Below are 26,825 nucleotides of genomic sequence, written 5' to 3' on the forward strand. Positions count from 1 at the left end.
GCTCCAGCCTGGGTGACAGAGCGAGACGCCATCTGGAACCATTTTTAAGGACCCCATAAGGGGGACTTTTGCATGGTCTGTCTCTGTTATTGATTTTTTATTAGCACAATGGTGTCCTAAGGTCTTAGGGACCAAACTGATAAAATCAGTCACGAGTCCCACGATGTAGTGGTGTCTTTTGATTTTATAATTTTTTACTTTTTATCTTAAGTATGTAGAACCAGAAGAGACAGTGCCTTTTTATGTTTTTGGTTTTGTAGCACTTTTGTTTGTTCATGTTGGGTCTTTATATGAGATTAGTAGATCCTGAGATGGGTCATTTAATCTGTACCTGTAAGCAGGTACAGTAGACCACCTGGACCGTAAACCACCAACCTTGTTCGCTTTCGGGAGTTTGAGCTCTAAGGAACCATTTATTTATTTATTTATTTTTGAGACAGAGTCTTGCTCTGTCACCCAGGCTGGAGTGCAGTGGCGCCATCTCAGCTCACTGCAACCTCCGCCTCCTGGGTTCAAGCAATTCTCCTGCCTCACCCTCTCAAGTAGCTGGGATTAGAGGCACCCGCCACCATGCCCAGCTAATTTTTGTATTTTTAGTAGAGACGGGGTTTTGCCATGATGGCCAGACTGGTTTCAAACTCCTCACCTCAGGTAATCCACCCGCCTTGGCCTCCCAAGTTTCTGGGATTATAGGCGTGAGCCATCGTGCTTGGCCAAGACCATTTATTTTTCTGAATGACTTCATTTCTTGTCTTTCACCTGAGAAGATGCAAAAGGAAAAAATGGCTTCCTCTTTAGGTTTATGAAATGTTGTAAAAATGGAGCAAATCTTTTTTTTTTTTTTTTTTTTTTTTTTGAGACATGGTCTCACCCTGTCGCCCAGGCTGGAGGGCAGTGGCATGGTCTCAGCCTACTGCAGCCTCCACCTTCTAGGTTCAAGCGATTTTCCTGCCTCAGCCTCTGAGTAGCTGGGATTACAGGTGCCCACCACCACGCCTGGCTAATTTTTGTATCTTTTCAGTAGAGACGGGTTTCACCATGTTGGCCAGGCTGGCCTCAAACTTCTGACCTCAGGTGATCCGCTTGCCTCGGCCTCCCAAAGTGCTGGGATTACAGGCACGAGCCACCGCCTCAGTCTTCTACTTTGTTTTATATGTGCTGGTTTGTTATATAGGTAAACTCTTGTCGTGGGGGTTTGTTGTACAGATTATTTTATCACTCAGGTACTAAGCCTAGTACCCTCTTCTAAGTTACTAAATGTGCCAGACTGGCATGTACATATTTCAGCTTCTACCTAAGCCACCACTCAATCTCTCAAAATCAGAGTTGAAGTCTTTCCCCATTGGTCATCCTGTAGTGTACATTCGATCACTTGAATTTCTTCCAGGCTGCTGCCGCTTTGCAAAATTTCGTCCTGTGATGTGAGCCATTTAGCAAGAACAGGACACATGGCTGGGCACGGTGGCTCACACCTGCAATCCCAGCACTTTGGGATGCCGAGGCAGGTGGATCACCTAAGGTCGAGAGTTTAAGACCAGGCTGACCATTATGGAGAAACCCCGTCTCTACTAAAAATACAAAAAATTAGCTGGGTGTGGTGACGCTTGCCTGTAATCCCAGCTACGCCGGAGGCTGAGGCGGGAGAATCGCTTGAACCCAGGAGGCAGAGGTTGCGGTGACCTGAGATCGTGCCATTGCACTCCAGCCTGGGTAACAAGAACAAAACTCCGTCTCAAGAAAAAAAAAAAGAACAGGACACAAGCATATGTTTCCATTAAGTTTGTTTCCATGTCCACAGCTTAGTCTGCAAACTGGGAAGTCCCCTCGTTGGGCATCATGGTGACACAATCCTACCTGCTTTCTAAAACAACTGAGCACATGAACCCAGTGTGCAACATTTAGGAAACCATTTAGGATGCTAGATCTTGTTCTGAACACAGGCTCGAGGTTTTGGGATGCACTCGAAGGCAATATTATCCCAACTTTTCAGATAATTTACAAGTGGTAAAGGCTTCAGGCTGGCCCAGAGCCTATGGCAGAAAGCGGCCACAACCACCCCAGAGGGCCTGTCAGTCACCGAAGCTATGAGGGAAGCTATTATCAGGAGGCTTCCGCATGCCCTGATGGCAGGGCTCCCTGAGATCCCAGCTGAGAGAGACTCCATCCCCAACCCCTACTTTATCTCCGAACCTTTAAGGAGTCCTGCACTTCTGGTTTGGTTGGTTTGCTTGCTTCATAGTTGGTACCTAACTCTTTTTTATTTTTATTTTTTTTTGAGGTGGAATCTCACTCTGTTGCCCAGGTTGGAGTGCAATGGCGTGATCTTGGCTCCTGCAACCTCTGCCTCCTGGGTTCAAGCAATCCTTCTGTCTCAACCTCCCGAGTAGCTGGGATTACAGGCACGCGCCACCAGGCCCAGCTAATTTTTGTATTTTTAGTGGAGATGGGGTTTCACCGTGTTGGACAGGCTGGTCTCAAACTCCTGACCTTGTGATCCGCCCGTCTCGGCCTCCCAAAGTGCTGGGATTACAGGTGTGAGCCACCGCGCCTGGCCAGTTGGTACCTAACTCTTAACACCTTTCCTTGCCGTGAGGTCCGAGCCACCCCCTTCCCACAACGCCTGTTCCTCTGGGGAATACACTGTTTTTGCACTTTACCTCCCTACCAGCAGCTCTTTCCAGATTGCAGGGGCGAGCTGGTGGGAAGCTTGCAGATTGTTTCGCACTGCTGTGTAATCTGTGTGCTTGTCACAGGGGTCTGTTCTTCCTTGAGTTGGTACAGTGAAATCTGCATTGAGAGTCCCAGGGCAGTCATTGCCACTGTACTTTGTGGGCTGGCTTGCCTTCTTTATTATTTCTTCTTTAAAATAAAAGAAAATGGGAGTTTGTTCCAATACAGATCCTGCTGTCCCTTTGCAAGGAGCTTCATGGCGTGTTTTTGTTTGTTTTGGTTTTTGTTGTTGTTTTAGTACTGCAGGATCTGGAGAATCTCACTTTGGAGAAACAGTGATTTAGAAAGATCCCCCTTTAGATACTCCCAGGGTCCTTTGAATAGCTGAAGTGTTCCTTTTTAGTATTAGAGTTTTCTACCATGTGGGAAAGAACCATTTCTGAAGTTTGCAATCAGACTTGTGATTTAGCCTCTTCTGTTAGTGATCGAGATGATTATTTGACAAATGATCATGTTGGTGCAGTTGTGTTACTGGAATCTTTGGCTTGCTTCTGTGCCCAGATTGCTGGAACTTCTTTCCATATACTTGAAATTACATTTGTAATAAATTCTCCATGTTTAAAAGAAATACTGGTCTAGGTGCAGTGGCTCATGCCTGTAATCCCAGCACTTTGGGAAGCCGAGGTGGGAGGATTGCTTGAGCTTAGGAGTTCAAAACCAGCTTGACCAACATGGTGAAACTCCGTCTGTACAAAAAATACAAAAATTAGCGGGGCATGGGGGTGCACACCTGTAGTCCCAGCTCCTTGGGAGGCTGAGGTGGAAGGATCACTTGAGCCAAGGAGGCAGAGGTTGCGGTGAGTCATGATTGCACCACTGTGCTCCAGCCTGGGCAACAGCCAGACCGTCTCAAAAAAAAACAACAAAAAGGAAAAAGAGTGGAAACCTTGAAGCCCTCCGTTCTCCTAGGAGGTTGCCATTATTATCATCATCATCACCTTGTGTTTTTCTGTGTCCTGCATATCCAGAGAGATCTCTAGGAAACACCCAGTATCATTTTGTTTCCTTGTGTATGACATAAACTGTAAATATCTGTCTTTGTTACTCAAGGGTGTCTTAGATGTTTTTTATATTGGGATGGAAAGATGGAGCTCTTTTTAACAGCTGTGTGATATCCCATGGTGCGGACATGCTGTAGGTTACAGAGCTGTCTTCTCAGTTCTGTTGTTTCTGTGCTTGGCTTTCACAAAATGATTGTTCCCTTGAGCTTCCTTCTACAAGCGGCCTTGGGCTGTTAAGGAGAACGAGGTCTTGGTAGCTCAAGGCAATGCGTGCGTTCTTATTTTCCCAGCTTACGCTCTCTCATGCTTGGGCCAATTGGAGGTTTTCTCTTTTCCCCCCTGCTTCCGCTCCCCTGCTGTTAGGTTTTAGCGGCTTATCTGGTCTGGGCTTAGAAATTAGATACCCTTTAGTATAAAATCAGAGTCCATAGGCTCTGAGAGGATTATCTGAGAAAGGGTGCAGGAATTTTCATGCCCACACATAGTGAGCTCTGTCGCGACTCCTTGGGATCGTCGGTTTTTGTGTTTTGGCTTCCTTCTGGGATCCCGGATCACGTTTTTGGCAGTTGAGGGTGCTGTCTGACCGGGCTCCAGCTGGGTAGAATGTGGGAGTGCTGCATAGAATTTTGAGAGTGAGATCTGTAAACACTTGGGTCAGATTTCAAGAAGATAAAGTTCTGTCAGACTTCAAGGTCCATCTGAGTGTTTGGCAAAGCAACAAAGATACCAGTTTTAAATTAAGCAGTAATTGCTCTGTTTTGGTTGTTGGATATTACTGAGCCAGTCACATCAAGTCTGTTATCCCTGGACTCACAGCAGAGGGGGAGCATTGTAAGAGGCAGGAGATTCTGCAGCTGAGCTTCAGGCATGGGCAAGACTAAGGAACTGAGTTCCCCGCCACCCCAAGACCACATTCCGTATTATAATCTCTGAACACAAAGGGCAGCCCTGGGGAGCTGCGGCTCCCATATTCTGCAGTTAAATCCCTCAGAGTGGGGGAGAGGCACACAGCCTTGGCAGGCAGAGTGGATGCTGGAGAGACAGATGCTTTTTCTGCAGCATTTGGTGAGGCTGCCTCGGGCTGGCATTTCTGTTGCCACATTCTCAGCAGACTGAACACCCTGGCCTGATCTCGGTGGTGAAAGAGCTCCCGCCAACACGGGCAGCCTTCTCACAACGGCTCGGCCTTTCCCTAAAGAAAGGTTTAGTCCAGAAAGGACTCAGTGGGACCCAGGTGGAAAGGCTGTCTTGAGCTCATTCATCTGAAGCTTTTATTCTGTGAGAGGTCCTAGTCAGGGGTTCGGCTTTCCCAGATAAAGAAATCACTGTTGGCCGGGCGTGGTGGCTCACGCCTTTAATCCCAGCACTTTGGGAGGCCGAGGCGGGCGGATCACGAGGTCAGGAGATCGAGGCCATCCTGGCTAATATGGTGAAACCCCATCTCTACTAAAAATACAAAAAAATTACCCAGGCATGGTGGTGGGCACCTATAGTCCCAGCTACTGGGCAGACCGAGGCAGGAGAATAGCTCAAACCCAGGAGGCGGAGCTCGCAGTGATCCGAGATGGCGCCACTGCACTCCAGCCTGGGCGACAGAGCAAGACTCCGTCTTAAAAAAAAAGAAATCACTTGCATAATTTTGTTGACCCCTCAGACCATTGCCAGGAAAATGGGCCTTTGGTTTTTCAGTTCAACTTCAGTCTTACACTGCAAGTGTGCAATGAACCCGGAGAACTATTTCTTCCCACTCTTAAGCATCTCTTCCCATTGCTCTTCACTTCTACTAGTTTGGTTTTCAGGATTCCCTGCCCCGGTGGGAGATAGCTTAGGCCAAAGTCCAGACTCCCTGTTCGTCTTCCTTCCTGGGACCATTTAGGTGGATGGTGAGTCACACCATGGATCCTATTGGTAATTCCTAGTAGCTCATGCTCAGTTTGAAGGTAGGTGATAGAAAATATTGTGCCCTAGAATGTAGAAGTCCTAGAAAACCCCAGCAAGTTTCCCTTTTGTCTTAAGCTTTCACTCCACATTCTAAAAAGCAGAGTTGGCTGGGCGTGGTGGCTCACGCCTGAATTCCTAGCGCTTTGGGAGGCCGAGGTGGGTGGATCACCTGAGGTCGGTAGTTCGAGACCAGCCTGGCCAACATGATGAAACCCCCATCTCTACTAAAAATACAAAAATTAGCCAGGTGTGGTGGCACACGCCTATAATCCCAGCTACTCAAGAAGCTGAGGCAGGAGAATCGCTTGAACTTGGGAGGTGGAGGTTGCAGTGAGCCGAGATCATGGCACTCGCTGCACTCCAGCCTCTGTGAGAGGAGTGAGACTCCATCTCAAAAATAAAAATAAAATAAAAAGCACAGTTGAGCTAGACAGAATGTAAATTAGTGGTGCACGGGAAACCAGCCTGGAGACATGTTTTATTTGATTAATTTAGTATCTTTTTATTTTTTTTTTTTTAGAGAGTCTCACTCTGTCACCCAGGTTGGACAGCTCAGTGCAGCCTCAACCTCCCGGGCTCCTCCCACCCCAGACTCCTGAGTAGCTAGGACTACAGATGTGCACCACAACACCCGACTAACTAAAAGCTTTTTTTAGAGACAGGGTCTTGCTTTATTGCCCAGGTTGGTCTTGAACTCCTGGGCTCAAGTGATCCTCCCGCCTTGACCTCCCAAAGTGCTTGGATTACAGGCATGAGCCACCACGCCCAGCCTTGTCTGTTGCCTTTATTTCTGAGCTTGCCTTGTTTTTCTTGTGCTTGGTGTGCTTCACTCATTTCTTTATCTGCCTCCATAGTCTCTCTTGTTATCTAATCCCAGATACACACATGTATGCACACTTACTGGAGTTTGTGACCCTACTATGACATTTTGGTTCTGTTGGTGGAAAAACTGATCACCTGGAAAGGTTTCTCTTTTTCTCGAAGCAATTGAAATAACCCGTGTTTAAAGATAAACGTCTTCTGTTTTCAGATAACTAAGAAATTCGTCAAAGGCTCTACAGAGAAGAACAAGCTCAGACTGCAAAGAGTAAGACATTTTCCCTGAAATAGAAAATTAACCTGCTGTGCTTTTTGCATTAAATAGTAAGCAAAGCCCTTTGGAGTTCCTTTGGTCTAGTTTTTACATTTTCCCCAGCCTTCTCTGACCATGATTTTGATTCCTGCTTCATTTTAAGTACTTGGACTTCATGGTTTGTGGATTGTGTCATTTTTTGGCTTGCTGAGTGAGTCCTAAGGTTTTGCGTGTGGTCTTTTCTAAGCTTTTATCAATAGTACTACCACTGTCTTAATGGTTCAGTATCCCATTGTAGCTTCAAATTACCTTCCAAAAACCCAGTCCATTTCCTTGTAGTCCTGTCTCTTTTTTTTTTTTTTTTTTTTTTTTTTTTGGGACAGAGTCTCGCTCTGTCACCCAGGCTGGGGTGCAGTGGTGCGATCTCGGCTCACTGCAAGCTCCGCCTCCCGGGTTCACGCCATTCTCCTGGCTCAGCCTCCCCAGTAGTTGGGACTACAGGCATCCACCACCACGCCTGGCTAATTTTTTGTATTTTTAGTAGAGACGGGGTTTCACCATGTTAGCCAGGATGGTCTTGATCTCCTGACGTCGTGATCCGCCCGCCTCGGCCTCCCAGAGTGCTGGGATTACAGGTGTGAGCTGCCGCGCCTGGCCAGTCCTGTCTCTTTAACTTATTCCTAAGTGCTATAACATCTGAATAGCCTCTACACTCGATGGGTGGTTATCCTTTAGTGACTCTCTGCTTAGTCTCCTATTCTGTGGGGGGCATCACCACATTTTCCACACAGCAGTGCAGGGAGCTTTTGTTTTGTTTTGTCTTTGAGACGGAGTCTTGCTCTGTCACCAGACTGGAGTGCAGTGGCACGATCTCGGCTCACTGCAACCTCTGCCTCCCGGGTTCAAGCGATTCTTCTGCCTCAGCCTCCCGAGTAGCTGGGACTACAGGCACATGCTGCCATAGCCAGCTAATTTTTTTTTTTTTTTTTTTGTATTTTAGTAGACATGGGGTTCACCATGTTGCCCAGGCTGGTCTCAAACTCCTGAGCTCAGGCAATCCGCCCGTCTCAGCCTCCCAAAGTGCTAGGATTACAGGCCTGAGCCACTACACCTGGCCGCAGGGGGCTTTTTACTTATTGCTTAAAGGTTAGAGAAATTGAACATCATGTCATATCGAAACAAACCAAAACTCCAGGGAAGGCCTCTGGGCTTTGCCTATGCAGTGCCAGCTCACAGGAGGGGCCTGGTGACCATGGGCTCTGCGTTTACTGAGTGTTTCCTGAGCTCCCTGATGTTCACTGGGCGTTTCCTGAGCTTCCTGATGGCCACACTGAGTTTTTGTGGGTCAGATTTGGGGTTGATTTTTATTTTATTACTTTTTTTTTTTATTGAGACAGAGTCTCTGTTGCCCAGGCTGGAGTGTAGTGGTGCAATCTCGGCTCACTGCAGCCTCTACCTCCCGGGTTCAAGCGATTCTCCTGCCTCAGCCTCTCGAGTAGTTGGGATTATAGGCACAAGCCACCACGCCTGGCTAATTTTTTGTATTTTCAGTAGAGACAGGGTTTCGCTATGTTTGTCAGGCTGGTCTCAAACTCCTGACTTCAGGTGATCCACCCACCTTGGCTTCCCAAAGTGCTGGGACTACAGGTGTGAGCCACCACGCCCGACCTGATTTTTATTTTTACAGTTTATCTCATTCTTTGGAACAAGAGCACTTTTTAAGTTCATTGGAACCTCCGAGTCCCGCACACCGGGTTGGGGAGCAGAGAAAATATCCAACGGCGGCTGAAGAAATCTGATTCACCTGCAGTTTCTAGAAGCCTTCTATTTCCTGCTTAGCAACAGGGTGGGAGACCCAGTTATGTTTATAGTCTCCTTGTTCAGTCCAGACGGTCACCTTCCTCGTGTGTCTCGTATATCAGATGCAGTCACACAGGATACTGGCAGGAAATGCACATCAGACATCTTCCAGGCTGTGTCTCTGTGGCTTTTGTTAAAGCTACCAGAGATGTATTGGAACACATTTAGAATATTTCCTTAGAGACAAGGGCAGATATCCTAACCCAAACTGAAAGCTGAGCTGTCAGGCTCCAGACGTGTGGGAAGCCCATATTGGATGAGAGGTGGTCCTCATGCAGTGTTAGGAGCGGGCACCTGTGGAGCTGGGCAGGTGAGCGTTTTTTTTTTTATTTTGAGACAGTCTCACTCTGTTGCCCATGCTGGAGTGCAGCGGCGTGATCTCGGCTCCCTGCAACCTCCACCTCCCAGGTTCGAGCGATTCTCCTGCCTCGGTCTCCCAAGAAGCTGGGATTACAGGCACGTGCCACCATGCCCAGCTAATTTTTGTATTTTTAGTAAAGACGGGGTTTCACCATGTTGGCCAGGCTGGTCTCGAACTCCTGACCTCAAGTAATCCGCCTGCCTCGGCCTCCCAAAGTGCTGGGATTACAGGTGGGAGCCACTGTGACTGGCTGAGCATGTTTAACATTGAACTTCAGATTACGTAATGACTGAGTCTCCCAGGCCACTGCCAAGTCTTTGAAATGAGGAATGTAGTGATGAAGTGTTACTTCCTTAAAGAATTTGAAACAAGGCTGGGTGTAGTGGCTCGCCCCCATAATCCCACACTTTGGGAGGCCAAAGTGGGAGGATTTCTTGAGCCCAGGAGTTTGAGACAAGCCTGGGCAACGTAGTGTCTCTACTAAAAAGAAAAAGAATTCCTGGGCTGGTTGCAATGGGTCATGCCTGTAATCCTAGCACTTTGGGAGGCTGAGGTGGACAGATTGCTTGAGCGCAGGAGTTAAAGATCAGTCTGGGCAACATAGTGAGACTCCATCTCTACAAAAATTAGCCAGGTGTGGTGACGGGTGCCTGTGGTCCCAGCTACTCAGGAGGCTGAGGCAGGAGGATTGCTTTGAGCCCAGGACAGAGGTTGCAGTGAGCCAAGATAGCATTGCTGGACTCCCTCCAGCCTGGGCACTAGAATGAGACTCTATCTCCAAATAAATAAATAATGTTTTTTTTTGTTTGTTTTTCAGACAGAGTCTTGCTCTGTCACCCAGGCTGCAGTGCCGTGGCATGATCTTGAACTGCCTTGTGGGTTTAAGCGATCCTTATGCCTCAGACTCCTGAGTAGCTGGGACTATAGGTGTGCGCCACCACATTCAGCTAATTTTTTTGTATTTTTGGTAGACTTGGGGTTTCACCTTGTTGGCCAGGCTGGTCTCAAACTTCTGGCCTCAAGCAATTTGTCTGCCTTGGCCTCCCAAAGTGCTGGGATTATAGGTGTGAGTCCCCTGCGCCCAGCAGGATTGTGTTTTAAATGAATCTTATATTGAATTGCCCACAAGTACCAGGACACAGGGCTAATTCTTAACATTTTTCTCATGATGGAAGGAAGCATAATGGATTATGAAAATCACTTCTGTGGCTGGGTGCTGGGGCTCACGCCTATAATTCCAACACTTTGGGAGGCTAAGGCAGAAGGATTGTTTGAGGCCAGGTGTTCAAGACCAGCCTGGGCAACACAGCAAAACCCCATCTCTAGGAAAATTACAAAAATAGCTGGGTATAGTGGTGTGTGCTTATAGCCCCTGCTACTCAGGAGCCTGAGGTGGGAGGATCACTTGAGCCTGGGAGGTCGAGGCTGCAGCCAGCTATGACTGCACCACTGCACTCCACCATGGGCAACAGAGTAGACTTTGTCTCAAAAAAAATAAAATCACTTCTGTGTAAAGTTGTTGACTGGAGGCTCCTCCTGGAGCTGGTCTCTGAATTCTTATTTATTCATTTATTTTTTTAACTGAGTCTCACTTAGTTGCCCAGGCTGGAGTGCAGTGGTGTGACCTCAGCTCACTGCACCCTGCGTCTCCTGGTTCAAGTGATTCTCCTGCTCCAGCCTCCTGAGTTGCTGGGACTACGGATACCCTCCACCACGCCTGGCTAATTTTTTTTTTTTTTTTAAGATGGAGTCTCACTCTGTCGCCGACGCTGGAGTGCAGTGGCACCGTGTTGGCTCACTGCAACCTCCGTCTCCTGGTTTCAAGCAATTCTTCTGCCTCAGCCTCCCGAGTAGCTGGGATTACAGGCGCCCACCACGCCTGGCTAGTTTTTTTTAAATATTTTTAGTAGAGATGGGGTTTCACCATCTTGGCTAGGCTGGTCTCGAACTCCTGACCTCAGGTGATCCACTTTCCTCGGCCTCCCAAAGTGCTGGGATTACAGGCGTGAACCACCGCGCCCAGCCAATTTTGTATTTTTAGTAGAGACAGGGTCTCACCCTGTTGACCAGGCTGGTCTCAAACTCCTGACCTCAGGTGATCTACCCACCTCAGCCTCCCAAAGTGCTGGAATTACAGGCGTGAGCCACTATGCCTAGCCTTGGTCCCTCAGTTCTGTTCATCCTGTCCAGGCCCTGCTGTCCTCCATGCTGTGAACCGAGCTTCCTCCTGGGAGTTGGAGGGAGGGCCACCTGTCACTTGCCACACTGTCTTGTAGGATCAGGAGCGTCTGGGCAAGCAGCTCAAGTTACGTGCAGAAAGGGAAGAAAAGGAGAAGCTGAAAGAGGAGGCCAAGCGGGCCAAGGAGGAGGCCAAGAAGAAGAAGGAGGAAGAGAAGGAGCTTAAGGAAAAGGAGAGGCGGGAGAAGCGGGAGAAGGATGAGAAGGAGAAGGCGGAGAAGCAGCGGCTCAAGGAGGAGCGGCGCAAGGAGAGACAGGAAGCCCTGGAGTGAGTGTCCTTGGAGGCCATGCTGGGCCCGCCACCCTGCTGCTGGATTCCGCTCCTGGCCACTCTGATGGAGCCTTTCCACTTCACAGGCAGATGGCGGCTCCCTTCAGTTCCTTCCCATTTCTCCTGCGTGAGGTGCCCGTGGGGCCCTGACGTGGGAGCAGTGGAAAGCAGCTCCCTGCTCTTTAGTGCTCCCCCACGTCCAACTCACCCTGGGCACCTTGTCTCTGCTGTGACCATCCTTCCAGTTCCCAACCAACTTAGGCATTTGCATTGCAGGATTGTGGGTTTTGTCTGTGCTAATTGTGCTCTGACTGGCTGAAGTTTTTTATATATATTCTAGTCACAGGAAGAATTTTATTGACTGTTTTCCATTTTTATTGTGAAGACCTATGTAAAAGCCTTATACTAGACATGAAAATAACTTACATTCATTTAAGGTAAAATGAAATACTTGCCATATACTAACAGTTGAGTGCTGCGGTCCCTTCCAGAGCCAAAGCAAAGAGTCGGCTGAAATGTCATTTGCTGTCTCACAGGGCTAAACTTGAGGAAAAAAGGAAAAAGGAAGAAGAGAAACGGTTAAGAGAAGAAGAGAAGGTAGAGTGTTTCCCACAGAGCTTCCCCATCCCAGCCCGTTGGAGAAGCAGATGCCCAAAGTGGAATTCTTGCCACAGCCGTCACCTAATATTCTCTTGGTTTGGGGAAACCAAATGGCGCCCGCAGGGAGGGCGAGTCTGTCTAGATGCGTTCTTGTTGCTTCTTCCCAGTGCTGGCTGTCACATGCCTACTGGCCCCGCAATCCTGGCACTTCTACCCACAAGGGCGGCTTGGACATTTTGAGATTGGCTGGCTCGGTTGCGGGTCTGTGGGTTTTGAGAGCTGAAAATCACAGTAGTGCCTTCAAGCTGAAATGCTTGACGTTGAGTTCTGGGAGCCTTTGCATGTTTTGCAACACGTACCGTTCCTCTTCCTCTCCTCTTTCTCATCACCATCTCTCAACATCACAGCGCATTAAAGCAGAGAAGGCCGAAATCACGAGGTTCTTCCAGAAACCAAAGACTCCACAGGCCCCCAAGGTGAGCAGCCGGCTGCCTTTGCTTTTGGGTTTCAGCTCTGCTAGACTTTTCCTTTCTGAAAATGAAAGGGTCTCTCCCCAGCCACCTTCTCTCATTAGGAGGGAGGGAGACTCCGGTGACCTAGGGCACTTCCATTTCTGGTTAAGTCTTGAGGCTCAATATTTTTTCCTTCGCTTTGTCCCAAAGAGGTAAAAAGTGGCATGTCTGATTAAACAGTGCTGTTTTCAGAGGTTACTTCATGAATAATTTTGTGTTAGGCATAAGAGAAATTCACCATGTTTTTGCCCTTGGGAAACTTACGCTTAAGGGAGCACGTTTAGCTGTAAAACAACAGTAGAATTCACAAAGGTTTACTTTCCCTGCCTGGCGTCGGTCACCTGGCATCTCAGACCTTCTGAGCCACCATGTGTGCATGGAAACCGCAGCCCTCCTTCCCCTTTACCCAGAGGGAGCCCATCTCCAATGTTAGGGGTCCTTCAGTGCCTTTCCCTGCTCCGCTCACTGTATTTATACACATGTGTACTTAGCTATCTCAGATTTGTGCCATGTCGCCACATTTAGATGTATTTCATTCTTTTTAATGTATCTGGCCTTTATTTATTTTTTGAGGCAGGGTCTCACTGTCACCCAGGCTGTAGTGCAGTTGCACAATCAAAGCTCACCACAGCCTTGACCTCTCAGGCTCCGGTGATCCTGTCACCTCAGCCTTCCCAAGTAGCTGGGACTACAGGCATGTGCCACCATGCCTGGCTAATTTTTTATTTTTATTTTTTTTGAGATGGAGTCTCACTCTGTCACCCAGGCTGGAGTACAGTGGTGCGATCTCAGCTCACCGCAACGTCCACCTCCCGGGTTCCAGTGATTCTTCTGTGTCAGCCTCCCAGGTAGCTGGGATTACAGGCACATGCTACCACACCTGGCTAATTTTTGTATTTTCAGTATAGACGGGGTTGTACCATGTTGGCTAGGCTGGTCTTGAACTCCTGACCTCAGGTGATCCGCCCGCCTCAGCCTCCCGAAGTGCCGGGATTATAGGCGTGTGCCACCGTGCCTGGCCTAATTTTTTAATTTTTTTTGTAGAGACTGGGTTTTGCTATGTTGCCCAGGCTGGTCTCGACGACCTGGCTTCAAATGATCCTCCAAACCTCGGCCTCTCAAAGCGCTTGGATTACAGGTGTGAGTCCCTGCACCTGGCCTGTCCTTTTATTTGTATGTTGAGACATTTGATAGCAATTGTGTATCCTGAAGGTGCACAGTGTGACATTGTTGTACCTACACATCCTATCGTGACAGCCAGCGATCCACATCATGTATTTTCACTGCCGCATAATACTTCATAATGCAATGATACGGTTTCTCTCTTTTTTTACAAAAATTATTTATTTATTTAGAGACAGAGTATTGCTCTGTCACCCATGCTGGAGAGCAGTGGCGCCATCTCTCGGCTCACTCTAACCTTTGTCTCCCGGGTTCAAGCAATTCTTCTACCTCAGCCTCCCAAGTAGCTGGGGTTACAGGTGCCTGCCACCACTCCCGGCTAATTTTTTGTGTTTTTAGTAGAGACGGCGTTTCACCATATTGGCCAGGCTGGTCTTGATCTCCTGACCTCAGATGATCTGCCCATCTCAGCCTCCCTAATTTTATTTTTAGTAGAGACTGGGTCTCACTGTGTTGCCAGGGCTGGTCTCGACCTCCTGGTCTCAAGCATTTCTCTCGCTTTGGCCACCCACCGTGCTAGGATCACAGGCATGAGCCACAGAGCCTGCCACTATCTCAACCTCTTTGCCCCTCAGTGGTGTAGGGGGGTCCCTGCGCATGCTTCTCTGCACACATGCATTACTCTGGGACAGCCAAGTAAGCATGAGTTCACCTCTAGGACAAAATAGCGTATTGCTGAAGCGTCATGAGCCATGGCCGAGTGCGTGCCAGATGGGAAACTCAGAGGTACATTCCCGGCAATGTGTGGAAATTTCCTCCGCATTCTCTGGTATCACTGCAATTTTTATGGGATTCATTTTCTTTTAACTTTGCCAGTCTGATGGATTTTAAAAAATTGACATTGTTTTACTTTCCATTTTTACTTGACTCTTGGTGCAGTTGAGCATCTTTTTCTGTTCGTTTGCCATTTTAGTTCTTCTATAACTTGCCAATTCCTATTTTTTTACCTATTTTTCTACAGGATTTCCTTTTTTTTTCTTTGCCTGATCTGTAAGTTTTTTTTTAAACATAGTCTAGTATTTCATCCTCTGTGATATTTCGTCTCAGCCTGTTACCTCTTTGTTTACAGTCTTTTTTTTTTTTTTTTTTGAGACGGAGTCTCACTCTGTTGCTGAGGCTGGAGTGCAGTGGTGCCATCTCGGCTCACTGCAAGCTCCACCTCCCGGGTTCACACCATTCTCCTGCCTCAGCCTCCTGAGTAGCTGGGACTACAAGTGCCCGCCACCATGCCCCGCTAATTTTTTGTATTTTTAGTAGAGATGGGGTTTGCACCGTGTTAGCCAGGATGGTCTCGATCTCCTGACCTCGTGATCCACCCGCCTCGGCCTCCCAAAGGGCTGGGATTACAGGTGTGAGCCACCGTGCCCGGCCTTTGTTGTTTTTTGTTTGTTTGTTTTGAGACAAAGTTTTGCTCATTGCCCAGGCTGGAGTGCAGTGGCATGATCTCAGCTCACCACAACCTCTGCCTCCTGCGTTCAAATGATTCTCTTGCCTCAGCCTCCCGAGTAGCTGAGATTACAGGCATGTGCTGCCACGCCCAGCTAATTTTGTATTTTTAGTAGAGACGGGGTTTCTCCATGTTGGTCAGGCTTGTCTTGAACTCCTGACCTCAGGTGATCCGCCTACCTCGGCCTCCCAAAGTGCTGGGATTACAGGTGTGAGCCACCACGCCCAGCTACAGTGTCTTTCATTATACTGAAATTTCTCCTTTTGGCCAGGTGCGGTGGCTTATGCCTGTAATCTCAGCATTTGGGGAGGCTAAGGCGGGTGAATCATCTGAGGTCAGGAGCTTGAGACCAGCCTGGCCAACAAGGTGTCTCTACTAAAAATACAAAAATTAGCCGGGAGTGGTGGTAGGCGTCTGTAATCCCAGCTGCTCATGAGGCTGAGGCAGGAGAATCGCTTGAACCCAGGAGGCAGAGGTTGCAGTGAGCCGAGATTGCACCACTGTACTCCAGGCTGTGCAATGAAGCGAGACTCCATCTCAGAAAAAAAAGAGAGGAGTTGTGATCTTTCAAAAAAACCTGTCTGTTTTTTTTTTTTTTTTTTTTTGAGGAGTCTTGCTCTGTTGACCAGGCTAGAGTACAATGGGGTGATCTGGGCTCACTGCAACTTCTGCCTCCCAGATCCAAACGATTCTCCTGCCTCAGCCTCCTGAGTAGCTGGGACTACAGGTGCCCACCACCATGCCAAGCTAATTTTTGTTTTGTTTTGTTTTGTTTTTGAGATGGAGTCTCGCTCTATCCCCCAGGCTGGAGTGCAGTGGCACGATCTCGGCTCACTGCAACCTCTGCCTCCCAGGTTCAAGCAATTCTCCTGCCTCAGGCTCCCAAGTAGCTGGGACTACAGGTGCATGCCACCATGCCCGGCTAATTTTTTGTATTTTAGTAGAGACCGGGTTTCACTGTGTTGCCCAGGCTGGTCTCGAACTCCTGAGCTCAGACAATCCACCCGCCTCGGCCTCCCAAAGCGCTATAATTACAGGCGTGAGCCACTGCGCCTGGCCTAATTTTTGTATTTTTAGTAGAGACGGGGTTTCACCATCTTGGCCAGTTTGGTCTCTAACTCCTGACCTCATGATCCACCCGCCTTGGCCTCCCAAAGTGCTGGGATTACAGGCATTAGCCACCACGCCCGGCCTAATTTTTGTTTTTGGTAGAGATGGGGTTTCACCATGTTGGGCAGGCTGGTCTCGAACTCCTGACCTCAGGTGATTCGCCCTCCTCAGCCTCCCAAAGTAGTGGGATTACAGGCATGAGCCACTGCCCCCGGCCTTTTTTTTTTTTTTTTTTAAGTGAGGTTTGTTGAGATGTAATTTACATCCAATAAAATACACTCTTTTCAGGACATTTGTGTTGACAAATTACAGGGCCAGCTAACCATAATGAAGATAAACCCTATTTCCATCACTCAAAACAGCTCCCTTGTAGTGTGTCCCCCCACCGCCGGTCCTTGAGACTGCCAATCTGCCCTCTGCCCTGTAGCTCTGGAAACTCGGCTCTGTGGACCCACACAGTGCCTGGGCTTTTGAGTCTGTGCCTTGGCCTTAGCCTGGATGAATCCCACCAGCACCCTGCTGTGTGCGTCCATGGTGCCTCCTTTCTCCCATTGCTCGAAGACCCCATCGGGTCTGTTCTTGATTTCAGACCCTGGCCGGCTCCTGTGGGAAGTTTGCCCCCTTTGAAATTAAAGAGCACATGGTCCTGGCCCCTCGGCGTCGGACCGCTTTCCATCCAGACCTCTGCAGTCAGCTAGACCAGCTCCTCCAGCAGCAGAGCGGCGAGTTCTCCTTCTTGAAAGACCTCAAAGGCCGGCAGCCCCTGAGGTCTGGACCCACCCACGTTTCCACCCGGAATGCAGATATTTTTAACAGGTCAGAGCCTGAGGAGGTCGGCCTTCACCCACTAGTGATGCTGGAGGCCAGCATCCTGAACCCTGGGGTCCCCCGGGGTGGGAGCTCTGGGTCCTTCTGTTGCTTGCTTCCTAGTGCCCTCGGGCCCTGGGCTTCGGTGCTGGCTCAGGCCTCTCTCCACCTGGCCTTCCTGTAAGCTCCTGAAGTCTTCCTCTCCCTGTCTTCCCAGCTCCTCGTGGAGGAATCTTATTTCCCTGCTGGTCTCCAGTGAAGGATACCCCCCAACAACCCGCTCTTGCAAATCTCCTCATTCCACAGAACCTCCCTTGCTAAAAATGCTCTGGGGCTGCACCTGGGCAGCCGTCCTCCCTCTCGCCCTGCAGGCTGCACCCTCCTCCATCTGTCCCTTCAGTCCATGTTCCTGACCTTTCTTTGGGGACAGGCAGTGCTGCTTTTTAACAAATGCCCATCTTTCTAGAATTGTTAGGCCAGCTTCACAGGGAGGTTCCCGGGAGGTTTGTGAGCAGGTCTGTAAGGCAGCGTGATCCTGAGCCTGGGGTTTTCCTTCTCAGTGATGTCGTCATCGTGGAGCGTGGGAAGGGCGACGGTGTTCCCGAGAGGAGGAAGTTTGGCAGGATGAAGCTCCTGCAGTTCTGTGAGAACCACCGGCCTGCCTACTGGGGTACCTGGAATAAGAAGACGGCACTCATCCGCGCGCGAGACCCCTGGGCCCAGGACACGGTGAGCTAGCCCCAGAGTGCCTCCGTCCCCGTACCTCCTCACTGTGCCCCTTTCCTCCAGCCCCAAAGGCAGTTGTGAGTCCCATGTGTTTCTTTTCTCAGAAGCTCCTGGACTATGAGGTGGACAGTGATGAGGAGTGGGAAGAAGAGGAGCCTGGGGAGTCCCTGTCCCACAGTGAGGGGGTAAGGATGTGCCCCAGCTGTCTTCACTCACACGGCTTGTGTTTGAGTCCCTGTCCCACAGTGAGGGGCTAAGGATGTGCCCCAGCTGTCTTCACTCACACGGCTTGTGTTTGAGTCCCTGTCCCACAGTGAGGGGCTAAGGATGCAGCCCAGCTGTGTTCACTCACTGACAGCTGGTGTTTGACCTGCTGTGTGGTCTGAAACCTGAACGCACCTCAACATCCAGACTTCCAGCTTCTCTCGAAAAATCTCATCTGGTGACACTCGCCCACGTGGCTGCTGGGGATGGGAGCCCGTCCGCATCTGCACCCTGGCCCCACAGCCCCCTCTTGCCTCCTGCCGGGCTGCTGCACACCATTTCCTCCTGACTGCCCAGCTGCTGTGACCTAGTGGGCTTTCTGCCGATGCTCACCGTGTCTGTCGGGAGGCCATGCAAAGCAGATGTTCACAGCTTACATTTTTTTGTTTCTTTAAGATGGAGTCTCACTCTATCACTCAGGCTGGAGTGCAGTGGCGCAATTTCGGCTCACTGCAACCTCTGCCTCCCAGGCTCAAGTGATAGTCCTGCCCCAGCCTCCCTAGTAGCTGGGATTATAGGTGTGTGCCACCATGCCCAGCCAAGATTTGTATTTTTAGTAGAGACAGAGTTTTACCATGTTGGCCAGGCTGGTCTCAAACTCCTGACTTCAGATGATCCGCCCACCTCAGCCTCCCAAAGTGCTGGGATTAGAGGTGTGAGCCACTGCGCCTGGCCTACTTTGTTTTTAATAAGGCACACACTCTGCTTTTCTATCTGATGAACTCTTTTTTTTCTCCTTTTGAGGATGATGATGACGACATGGGAGAGGATGAAGATGAGGACGATGGTTTCTTTGTGCCCCATGGGTACCTGTCTGAGGACGAAGGTGTGACAGAGGTGAGGGAGTGAAGTGGGAGGTCACCGGCTCAGCAAAAGTTCATTTCTGGACTGGTGCTCAGTGGCCTGACCTGGGAGGGTGACGGGGGTCCCAGCCCAACCATACGAGATTTGGACTGCATTCCAAGCATGGAAGCTCACTCGTGGGAACAGCTGGGCCTGAACTTGGTATTACCTGGGAGGGTGGCAGACGTAGGAGGAGCTTGCAAGCGAGGGGAGCCATAGGAGCAGACACCCTGGTGAGGGAGCGTGGCCATGGTCTGTAGGTTAGAAGGCTGGAAACCACCCGAGCTGACATACAGTCAGCATGCAGCAAGACGTGTGCATTGTAAGTGTTGAGTTTGATGACGTAACAATCAAGTGAATGTGGGCAACCACCGCCCGAAATAAAACAGAACTTCCCTATCTCTCCAGAAGATTGCCCACGTCTCTGCAGGCGAACCTGCCTGCCACCCCTTTCCAGATTCCATAAGGTTGTGGAACTTTCTTTTTTTTTTTTTTCTTGAGACGGATTCTCATTCTGTTACCCAGGCTGGAGTGCAATGGCCCGGTGTTGGCTCACTGCAACCTCTGCCTCCCGGGTTCAAGCAATTCTCCTGCCTCGGCCTCCCAAGTAGCTGGGACTACAGGCGTGTGCCACCACACCTGGCTAATTTTTGTATTTTTAGTAGAGACGGGAGTTCATTATGTTGGCCAGGCTGGTCTTGAACTCCTGACCTCCGGTGATCCACCCGCCTCAGCCTCCCAAAGTGCTGGGATTACAGGCATGAGCCACCGAGCCCGGCAGGAACTTTCTTTCAAGCAAGTTGTTTTTGGTCCTGTTTTGTTTTGAAGGCCTGTCGTTTGGGAAGTGGGGATTTGGTGGGACTGTCTCATGGTTGGACTGGAGGCCTAGGCATTCCTTGTGCATATCTGACCACCGAGGCCTGAACTGTCAGTTAGAGAGTGGTCTCAGGCCCTGCATGTGTCTGCCAGCTGCCTGGGCCATGTGGGTAGACACCCAACCCTGTTAAACGGCTCCACGATCACACATTCACCAGAAAATTCAGAGGGGTGTTAAAAGAGGCCTCATGGGTGAGTTCAGAAATATCTGTGATGCTCCCAAAGGAGACCAGGTGTGAATTATTCCATCTGGAAGAGGGGCAGCCAGCGCATGGTGTGCTCTGCCCTGGCCCTGACACTGTGGGAAGTTTTGCGCCCCTGTCCTTTCCTCTTGCTCCCCAGCCGGCTGGGGACTGGTTCCTCAAAAGAGTGCCCGGGCATAGGGGAGCAAGAACCCCAGATAAACTTCTGCTTTCTAAACCACAAGGAGTGTGCCGACCCTGAGAACCATAAGGTCCGCCAGAAACTGAAGGCCAAGGAGTGGGACGAGTTCCTGGCTAAGGGGAAGCGCTTTCGCGTCCTGCAACCTGTGAAGATCGGCTGCGTGTGGGCGGCTGACAGAGACTGCGCAGGCGATGACCTGAAGGTACTGCAGCAGTTCGCAGCCTGCTTCCTGGAGACCCTGCCGGCCCGGGAGGAGCAGACGCCCAAGGCCTCCAAGCGGGAGAGGAGAGATGAGCAGAGTGAGTGTGGGCGGGGCCAGGCCACCCACCTGTTCCTGGGCCCAGCTAATTCCAGGGCTGAGGGCAAGAGTCACAGGCTAGTGGGTCCGTGATGCAAATGTTCTTTCCACAAATAACAGAGGCCAGCCCTTTTCCTGTACACGTCCATACGTTCAGTGATGTCCCTAGCAGCAGGACGAGGCAGGTCCCTTAATTGGCTTGTTTTATCAACCAGGACACAGGCACAGAGAGTGCTGGAGTGGGGGCTGTGCTTTCTCAAAAGCCAGGGAAGGGCCGGGCACAGCGGCTAATGCCTGTGATGCCAGCACTTTGGGAGGCCAAGGTGGGAGGATCGCTTGAGCCTAGTGCTTCGACACCATCCTGGGCAACATGGCAAAACCCCATCTCTGCAGAAAATGCAAAATTACCTGGGTGTGATATCACGCACCTGTGATCCCAGCTACTCAAGAGGCTGAGGTGGGAGGATTGCTTGAGCCTAGGAGTTTCAGACCACAGTGAGCCATGATCCTGCCACTGCACTCCAGCCTGGGTGACTGAGCAAGACCCTGTCTAAAAAAAAAAAAACTCAAAAAACTGGGGAGGGACCATGGCACACAAGGAGAGCAGGGCAGTCATTTGGGTAGGAACAGCAGGCATTTGAAGTCAGCCCTGGCAACACACGTGCCCGGCCAAGGCTCACTTCTGGGCAGGTGCGTAGGTGCTGCCCTGTCTTACACCCACCCTCATGAGGCCACCTATACCCGAAGCTGGCCATGCCCCAAGCCTCAGTGGCAATGAGCTTGTGTGTGTGTTTTGTTTTTTGGCCTGTGGTGATGGGTGGCTCCCCAAGCCTCATGTCCACCCATGTTCCCTCCTGCCAGTCCTGGCCCAGCTGCTGCCGCTCCTGCACGGCAATGTGAACGGGAGCAAGGTCATCATCCGGGAGTTTCAGGAGCACTGCCGCCGGGGACTGCTCAGCAACCACACCGGCAGCCCGCGGAGCCCCTCCACCACCTACCTGCACACCCCCACCCCCAGCGAGGATGCCGCCATCCCCTCCAAGTCCCGGCTCAAGCGGCTCATTTCCGAGAACTCAGTGTACGAGAAGCGGCCCGACTTCAGGATGTGCTGGTACGTGCACCCGCAGGTGCTGCAGAGCTTCCAGCAGGAGCACCTGCCCGTGCCGTGCCAGTGGAGCTACGTGACCTCGGTGCCCTCGGCCCCCAAAGAGGACAGTGGCAGCATCCCCTCCACGGGGCCCAGCCAGAGCACTCCCGTCTCGCTGAAGAGGAAGTCAGCGGGCAGCATGTGCATCACCCAATTCATGAAGAAGCGCAGGCACGACGGCCAGGTGAGGTGGGGTGGGCAGGTGGGGGCCTCTGCGGGGCTTTTCTTTTTTTGTTTGTTTTTTGTTGTTTTTTTTTTTTTCGAGGTGGAGTCCTGCTCTGTCACCCAGGCTGGAGTGCAGTGGCGCAATCTCAGCTCACTGCAACCTCCTCCCTCCTGGATTCAAGTGATTCTCCTGCCTTAGCCTCCTGAGTAGCTGGGATTACAGGTGTACGCCACCACGCCTGGCTAATTTTTGTATTTTTAGTAGAGACGGGGTTTCACCATGTTGGTCAGGCTGGTCTCAAACTCCTGACCTCGTGATCCGTCTGCCTTATCCTCCCAAAGTGCTGGGATTACAGGCGTGAGCCACCTCGCCTGGTGTTTTTGTGTTTTTTAAATAACTTTACTCTTAGAGCAGTTTTAGGGTCACAGCAAAATCGATTGGAAGGTACAGAAAGTTCCCATACACCTCCTTCCCCAAAGCCAAGCCAAGCCACCCAACATCACCTTCCAGAATGGTGCATTGGTTACAATCAGTGCACCTCAGGCCAGGCACTGTGGCTCACGCCTGTAGTCCCAGCACTTTGGGAGGCTGAGGCGGGAGGATCACTTGAGCCCGGGAGTTGGAGACCAGCCTGGGCAACATGGCAAAACCCCATCTCTATAAGAAAAAATTTTTAAATTAGCCAAGCAGTGGCGTGCACCTGTAGTCTCAGCTACTCAGGAGGCTAAGGCGGGAGGATTGCTGGAGCCTAGGAGATTGAGGCTGCAGTGAGCTATGATCATGCCACTGCACTGCAACCTGGGCGACAGAGCAAGACCTTGTCTCTAAAAATAAATACATAAAACGCACCTTCGTTGATTTATCACCACCACTAGGGTTTGTTGCTGGTGTTGAGGGTTCTGTGATTTGAATGAATGTTGGATGCTGTGCGTCTACCTTTATTGTTTTAAACAAAGAGGCTTCTCCCCACTGAAAGGCCCCTGTGCTCTGCCCGTCCAATCCCTTGGAAATCACCAACCTCTCTATCTCCGTGGATCAGCCTTTTCCAGATTGCCCTGTAGCTGGAATCGCATCGTGTGTGACTCCTTTGACTTGGCAGTATGCATTGACAGTTCCTCCATGTCTGTTCGTGGCTTGATAGCTCTTTTTTTTTTTCACACTGAATAATATTCCATGTGGTAGCATTTTTATTTGTGTTCAGCGGTTCTTGAATTTTGCATTCAAGCACAGTTATTAAGCACTTACTGTGCTCCAGGCACTCTGATCGGTCTCTCAGACACAGGTATATGCAGAACACCGCCCGGTGTAAGGCATAGACAGGAGCCTGTAAGGGGAATGAATGGCTGTGTGATTCCAGCCTTATGGGTGCCTCGGAGGCACAAGCGCATGGAGCCGTAGGGTGTGTGATTGGGGCACTGCCTGGTCTTAAGAAACTCTCATGCCCAGAGAGCCAGTGGCCCCTGGCACCCACCCCTGGCCATAGATCGGCTTTATTAACGTTCATTGCATACTTTTTGTCCTTACCACACAGTGTTCGGAAGTGAGTTTCTCTTTTTTTTTTTTTGAGACAGTCTCGCGCTGTTGCCCGGGCTGGAGTGCAGTGGTGTGATCTGGGCTCACTGCAAGCTCCGCCTCCCGGGTTCACGCCATTCTTCTGGCTCAGCCTCCCGAGTAGCTGGGACTACAGGTGCCCGCCACCACGCCCGGCTAATTTTTTGTATTTTTAGTAGAGACGGGGTTTTACCGTGGTCTCAATCTCCTGACCTCGTGATCCGCCCGCCTTAGCCTTCCAAAGTGCTGTGATTACAGGCGTGAGCCACCACGCCTGTCCTGGCCTTTTTTTGAGTCAGGGGTCTTACTCTGTTGCCTAGTCGGTAGTGCAGTGGCGTGATCACCACTCACTGCAGCCTTGACCTCCCCAGGCTCAGGCGATCCTCCCACCTTAGCCTCCTGAGTAGCTGAGAGGGACTACAGGTGCATGCCACCACACCCAGCTAATTTTCTGTAGAAACAGGGTTTCACCATGTTGCCCAGGCTGGTCCCCAACTCCTGGGCTTAAGCAATCCCCCTGCCTTTGCCTCCCAAAGTACTGGGATTATAGGTATGAGCCACCGTGCCTGGCTCCCTGAGTTTGATTTCTAATTTCTACACTTAACGCAGACCTATCTGTCCCTGTGAACCTTGGGCTTTCCTTCAAGGCCACGATCTGATGGAGTTACAGGTTTTCAGAGACTTGGGACAAGGAGCAAGACAGTGGATAACCCCCGGCCCCAGCTTGCATCCTCTTCTCTGATGTTAAAGGTGGTCGTTGGCTGGGCACAGTGGCTCACGCCTATAATCCCAGCACTTCGGGAGGCCAAGGCGGGCAGATCACCTGAAGTCAGGAGTTCGAGACCATCCTGGCCAACATGGTGAAACCCTGTCTCTACTAAAAATACAAAAATTAGCTGGGCATGGTGGCAGGTGCCTGTAATCTCAGCTACTCGGGAGGTTGAGGCAGGAGAATCGCTTGAACCCAGGAGGTGGAGGTTGCAGTGAGCCGAGACCACGCCATTGTACTCTAGCCTGGGCAACACAGCAAGATTCTAGTCCCCCCAAAAAAAAGAAAGAAAAGAAAAGGTGGTCGTTAGGGGCAGGGAGGCGAGAGAAATGGCTCCTGAGATGATGCTCAGCCATCTCCCTGCTGCCAGCACACAGCCATGGGCCTTAATATGCTGTGAATCTCCCTCAGCTGTCACAGCAGGAGGGGCCATCATAACATCCCAAAGGGTCCAGGGCTACGACTGAAACTGTTCCTGGCACTCCCTAGAGCCTCTGTCCCTGTACAGTGTGTCATGTGCATAGTTCCCCTGGCTCTGTGGAGGCGGCTTGGCGCCGTGGGAAGCTCAGTGCATTGGAGCTGGGGCCGCAGGAGGCCCCCACACAGAGCTTTGCTGGACGCATTCTTTGTTCAAGCCCTGTGTGAGCAGTGCCTTTCCTTGGTCACCTGAACAGCCTTAGAGGGAACCAGAGCTCCCCAGCCTGATAATGATCGGGGCGGGAAGGTACTATCTGGTTGTGTCACTATGCAAGCAGTTTTCCAGGGCCTTTGCCGATCAGCCCTCCCCTGGGAACCCCTGTGTCCCTCAGATGTTCCTTTGGGGTCTCCTCATGCTCCACACAGTAGTCCAGGCCCTGGACGGCCTCCTTCCCCACCCCTCTCCACTGATTTGATGCAGCAGCTGCCTCTCCCAGCTGGGGTGCAGTGCCCCGCCCCCGGTCCTCCCAAACACTGCTCTTGCTCCTTGTCAACATGTGGAACCCATGTTTCCCCACCCGGAAAATGGCGCCCTGAGCCCCATGTGCCCAGCACCACATCAGAGTTACTGTGCTTCAGGGGCAGTGAGTGCCTGGTTATCATCCCTAACCACAAGGAAAGAAGGGTGCACCCAGTTTAACTAGAGTGGGTCAGAGAGGTTGGGTGGGCCTTGGAGTTAGCAAAACACAGCATCTCACCTGCTAATGGATGGCAGTGGTGGCCACATGCGCGTGATTGGTGGCCTCTGCTGTGTGGCACAGGTGAGGGCCTCCTGGGGCTCAGCAGTGCAGCGGACGCACGAAGGTCACACGTGAAGGAATGGAGACCCAGGCCCAGCTTGATGCTTAACCCCCACCCCTGAACCTCCTGCAGTTTGGGACATAAACGTCCCTGGGGAGCAGGGTCTGGTCCTGTGTTTTTTTTCAGAGCCTGTGTGGGGAGGGGCACACAGGTGGGACCCAAAGGTGGGGCTGTGGAAGCACATGAGCCCAGATGGGACATGTGCCCTGGCATCCTCTGGTTTTTTTTTGACAGGGTCTCACTCTGTTACCTAGGCCGGAATGCAATGGTGCAGTCACAGCTCACCGCAGCCTCCACTCCTGGGCGCAAGTGATCCTCCTGCCTCAGCTTCCTAAGGAGCTGGGAGTATAGAGGCACGTGCTACCATGCCCAACTAATTTTCAGATATTCTGTAGAGACAGGGTCTATGTTGCGCAGGCTGGTCTCCAACTCCTGAGCTCTAGCGATCCTCTCTCCAGCCTCCTGGCATTTAATAAAGCTGCTGACTGATGCTTCTGCACCCAAGGGGAGGGATAAGCCGTTCATCTGCAAGTGGTGTACATCCATATTTTTTACTCGGTTACACTTTTTTTCCCAATTTGAAAGTTTTCATCTTTTTTATTTTATTTTTTTTTATTTTATTTTATTCTGACGGAGTCTTGCTCTGTCACCCAGGCTGGAGTGCAGTGGTGCGATCTCAGCTCACTGCAGGCTCCACCTCCTGGGTTCACGCCATTCTCCTGCCTCAGCCTCCCAAGTAGGTGGGACTACAGGCGCCTGCCACCACGCCCGGCTAATTTTTTGTATTTTTTTAATAGAGACGGGGTTTCACTGTGTTAGCCAGGATGGTCCCAATCTCCTGACCTTGTGATCTGCCCGCCTCGGCCTCCCAAAGTGCTAGGATTACAGGCGTGAGCCACCGCGCCCAGCATCTTTTCTTGTTGTTAAATTAGAAACAGGGTCTTGCCCTGTTGCCCTTTATTATTTTAGGTTCAGGGGTACATGTGCAGGTTGGCAAACTCTTGTCACGGGGGTTTGGTGTATAGATGATTTATTGGGTACTAAGGTATTTTTTTCTAAATTTCTCCCTCCCACCGTCACATAGGCTCCAGTGTCTGTTGTTCCCCTCTTTGTGTCCACATGTTCTTATAAGTGAGAACATGTGATATTTGGTTTTCTGTGCCTGCGTTAGTTTGCTGGGGATAATGGTTCCCAGCTTCATCCATGTTCATGCAAGAAGAGGTTTTTTTGTTTTGTTTTGTTTTGTTTTGTAGATATTGGGTCCTGCTGTGTTGCCCAGGCTGGTCTTTGGACTCGTGGGCTCAAGCAATCCACCTGCCTCGGCCTCCCAAAGTGCTGGGATTACAGACCTGAGCCAGGGAGTCTTTAAATCTTTTTACTTAGAGCTCAAA

The 26,825-nt window shown here is 50.6% G+C and overlaps 1 protein-coding gene across 5 annotated transcripts in view; it reads left to right on the forward strand.

Moving 5' to 3' along the window:
- Positions 1–26,825, forward strand: part of CHAF1A (chromatin assembly factor 1 subunit A) — a 41,401-nt gene that overhangs the window by 8,181 nt on the left and 6,395 nt on the right. For 3 of the 5 annotated variants that reach the window (XM_031004263.3, XM_031004260.3, XM_055371311.2), the window contains 10 exons: positions 6,703–6,759; positions 11,242–11,471; positions 12,011–12,071; positions 12,482–12,550; positions 16,915–17,141; positions 17,693–17,861; positions 17,963–18,043; positions 18,867–18,959; positions 20,269–20,524; positions 21,385–21,854. In XM_031004263.3, coding sequence (XP_030860123.2) covers positions 6,703–6,759; positions 11,242–11,471; positions 12,011–12,071; positions 12,482–12,550; positions 16,915–17,141; positions 17,693–17,861; positions 17,963–18,043; positions 18,867–18,959; positions 20,269–20,524; positions 21,385–21,854 — 1,713 coding nt within the window. The remainder of the gene's footprint in view (positions 1–6,702; positions 6,760–11,241; positions 11,472–12,010; positions 12,072–12,481; positions 12,551–16,914; positions 17,142–17,692; positions 17,862–17,962; positions 18,044–18,866; positions 18,960–20,268; positions 20,525–21,384; positions 21,855–26,825) is intronic. The other 2 variants (XM_063701970.1, XM_055371313.2) reach the window with 1 other exon arrangement.

Source organism: Gorilla gorilla, chromosome 20, assembly GCF_029281585.2.
Source record: "Gorilla gorilla gorilla isolate KB3781 chromosome 20, NHGRI_mGorGor1-v2.1_pri, whole genome shotgun sequence".
Lineage (NCBI taxonomy): Eukaryota > Metazoa > Chordata > Mammalia > Primates > Hominidae > Gorilla > Gorilla gorilla.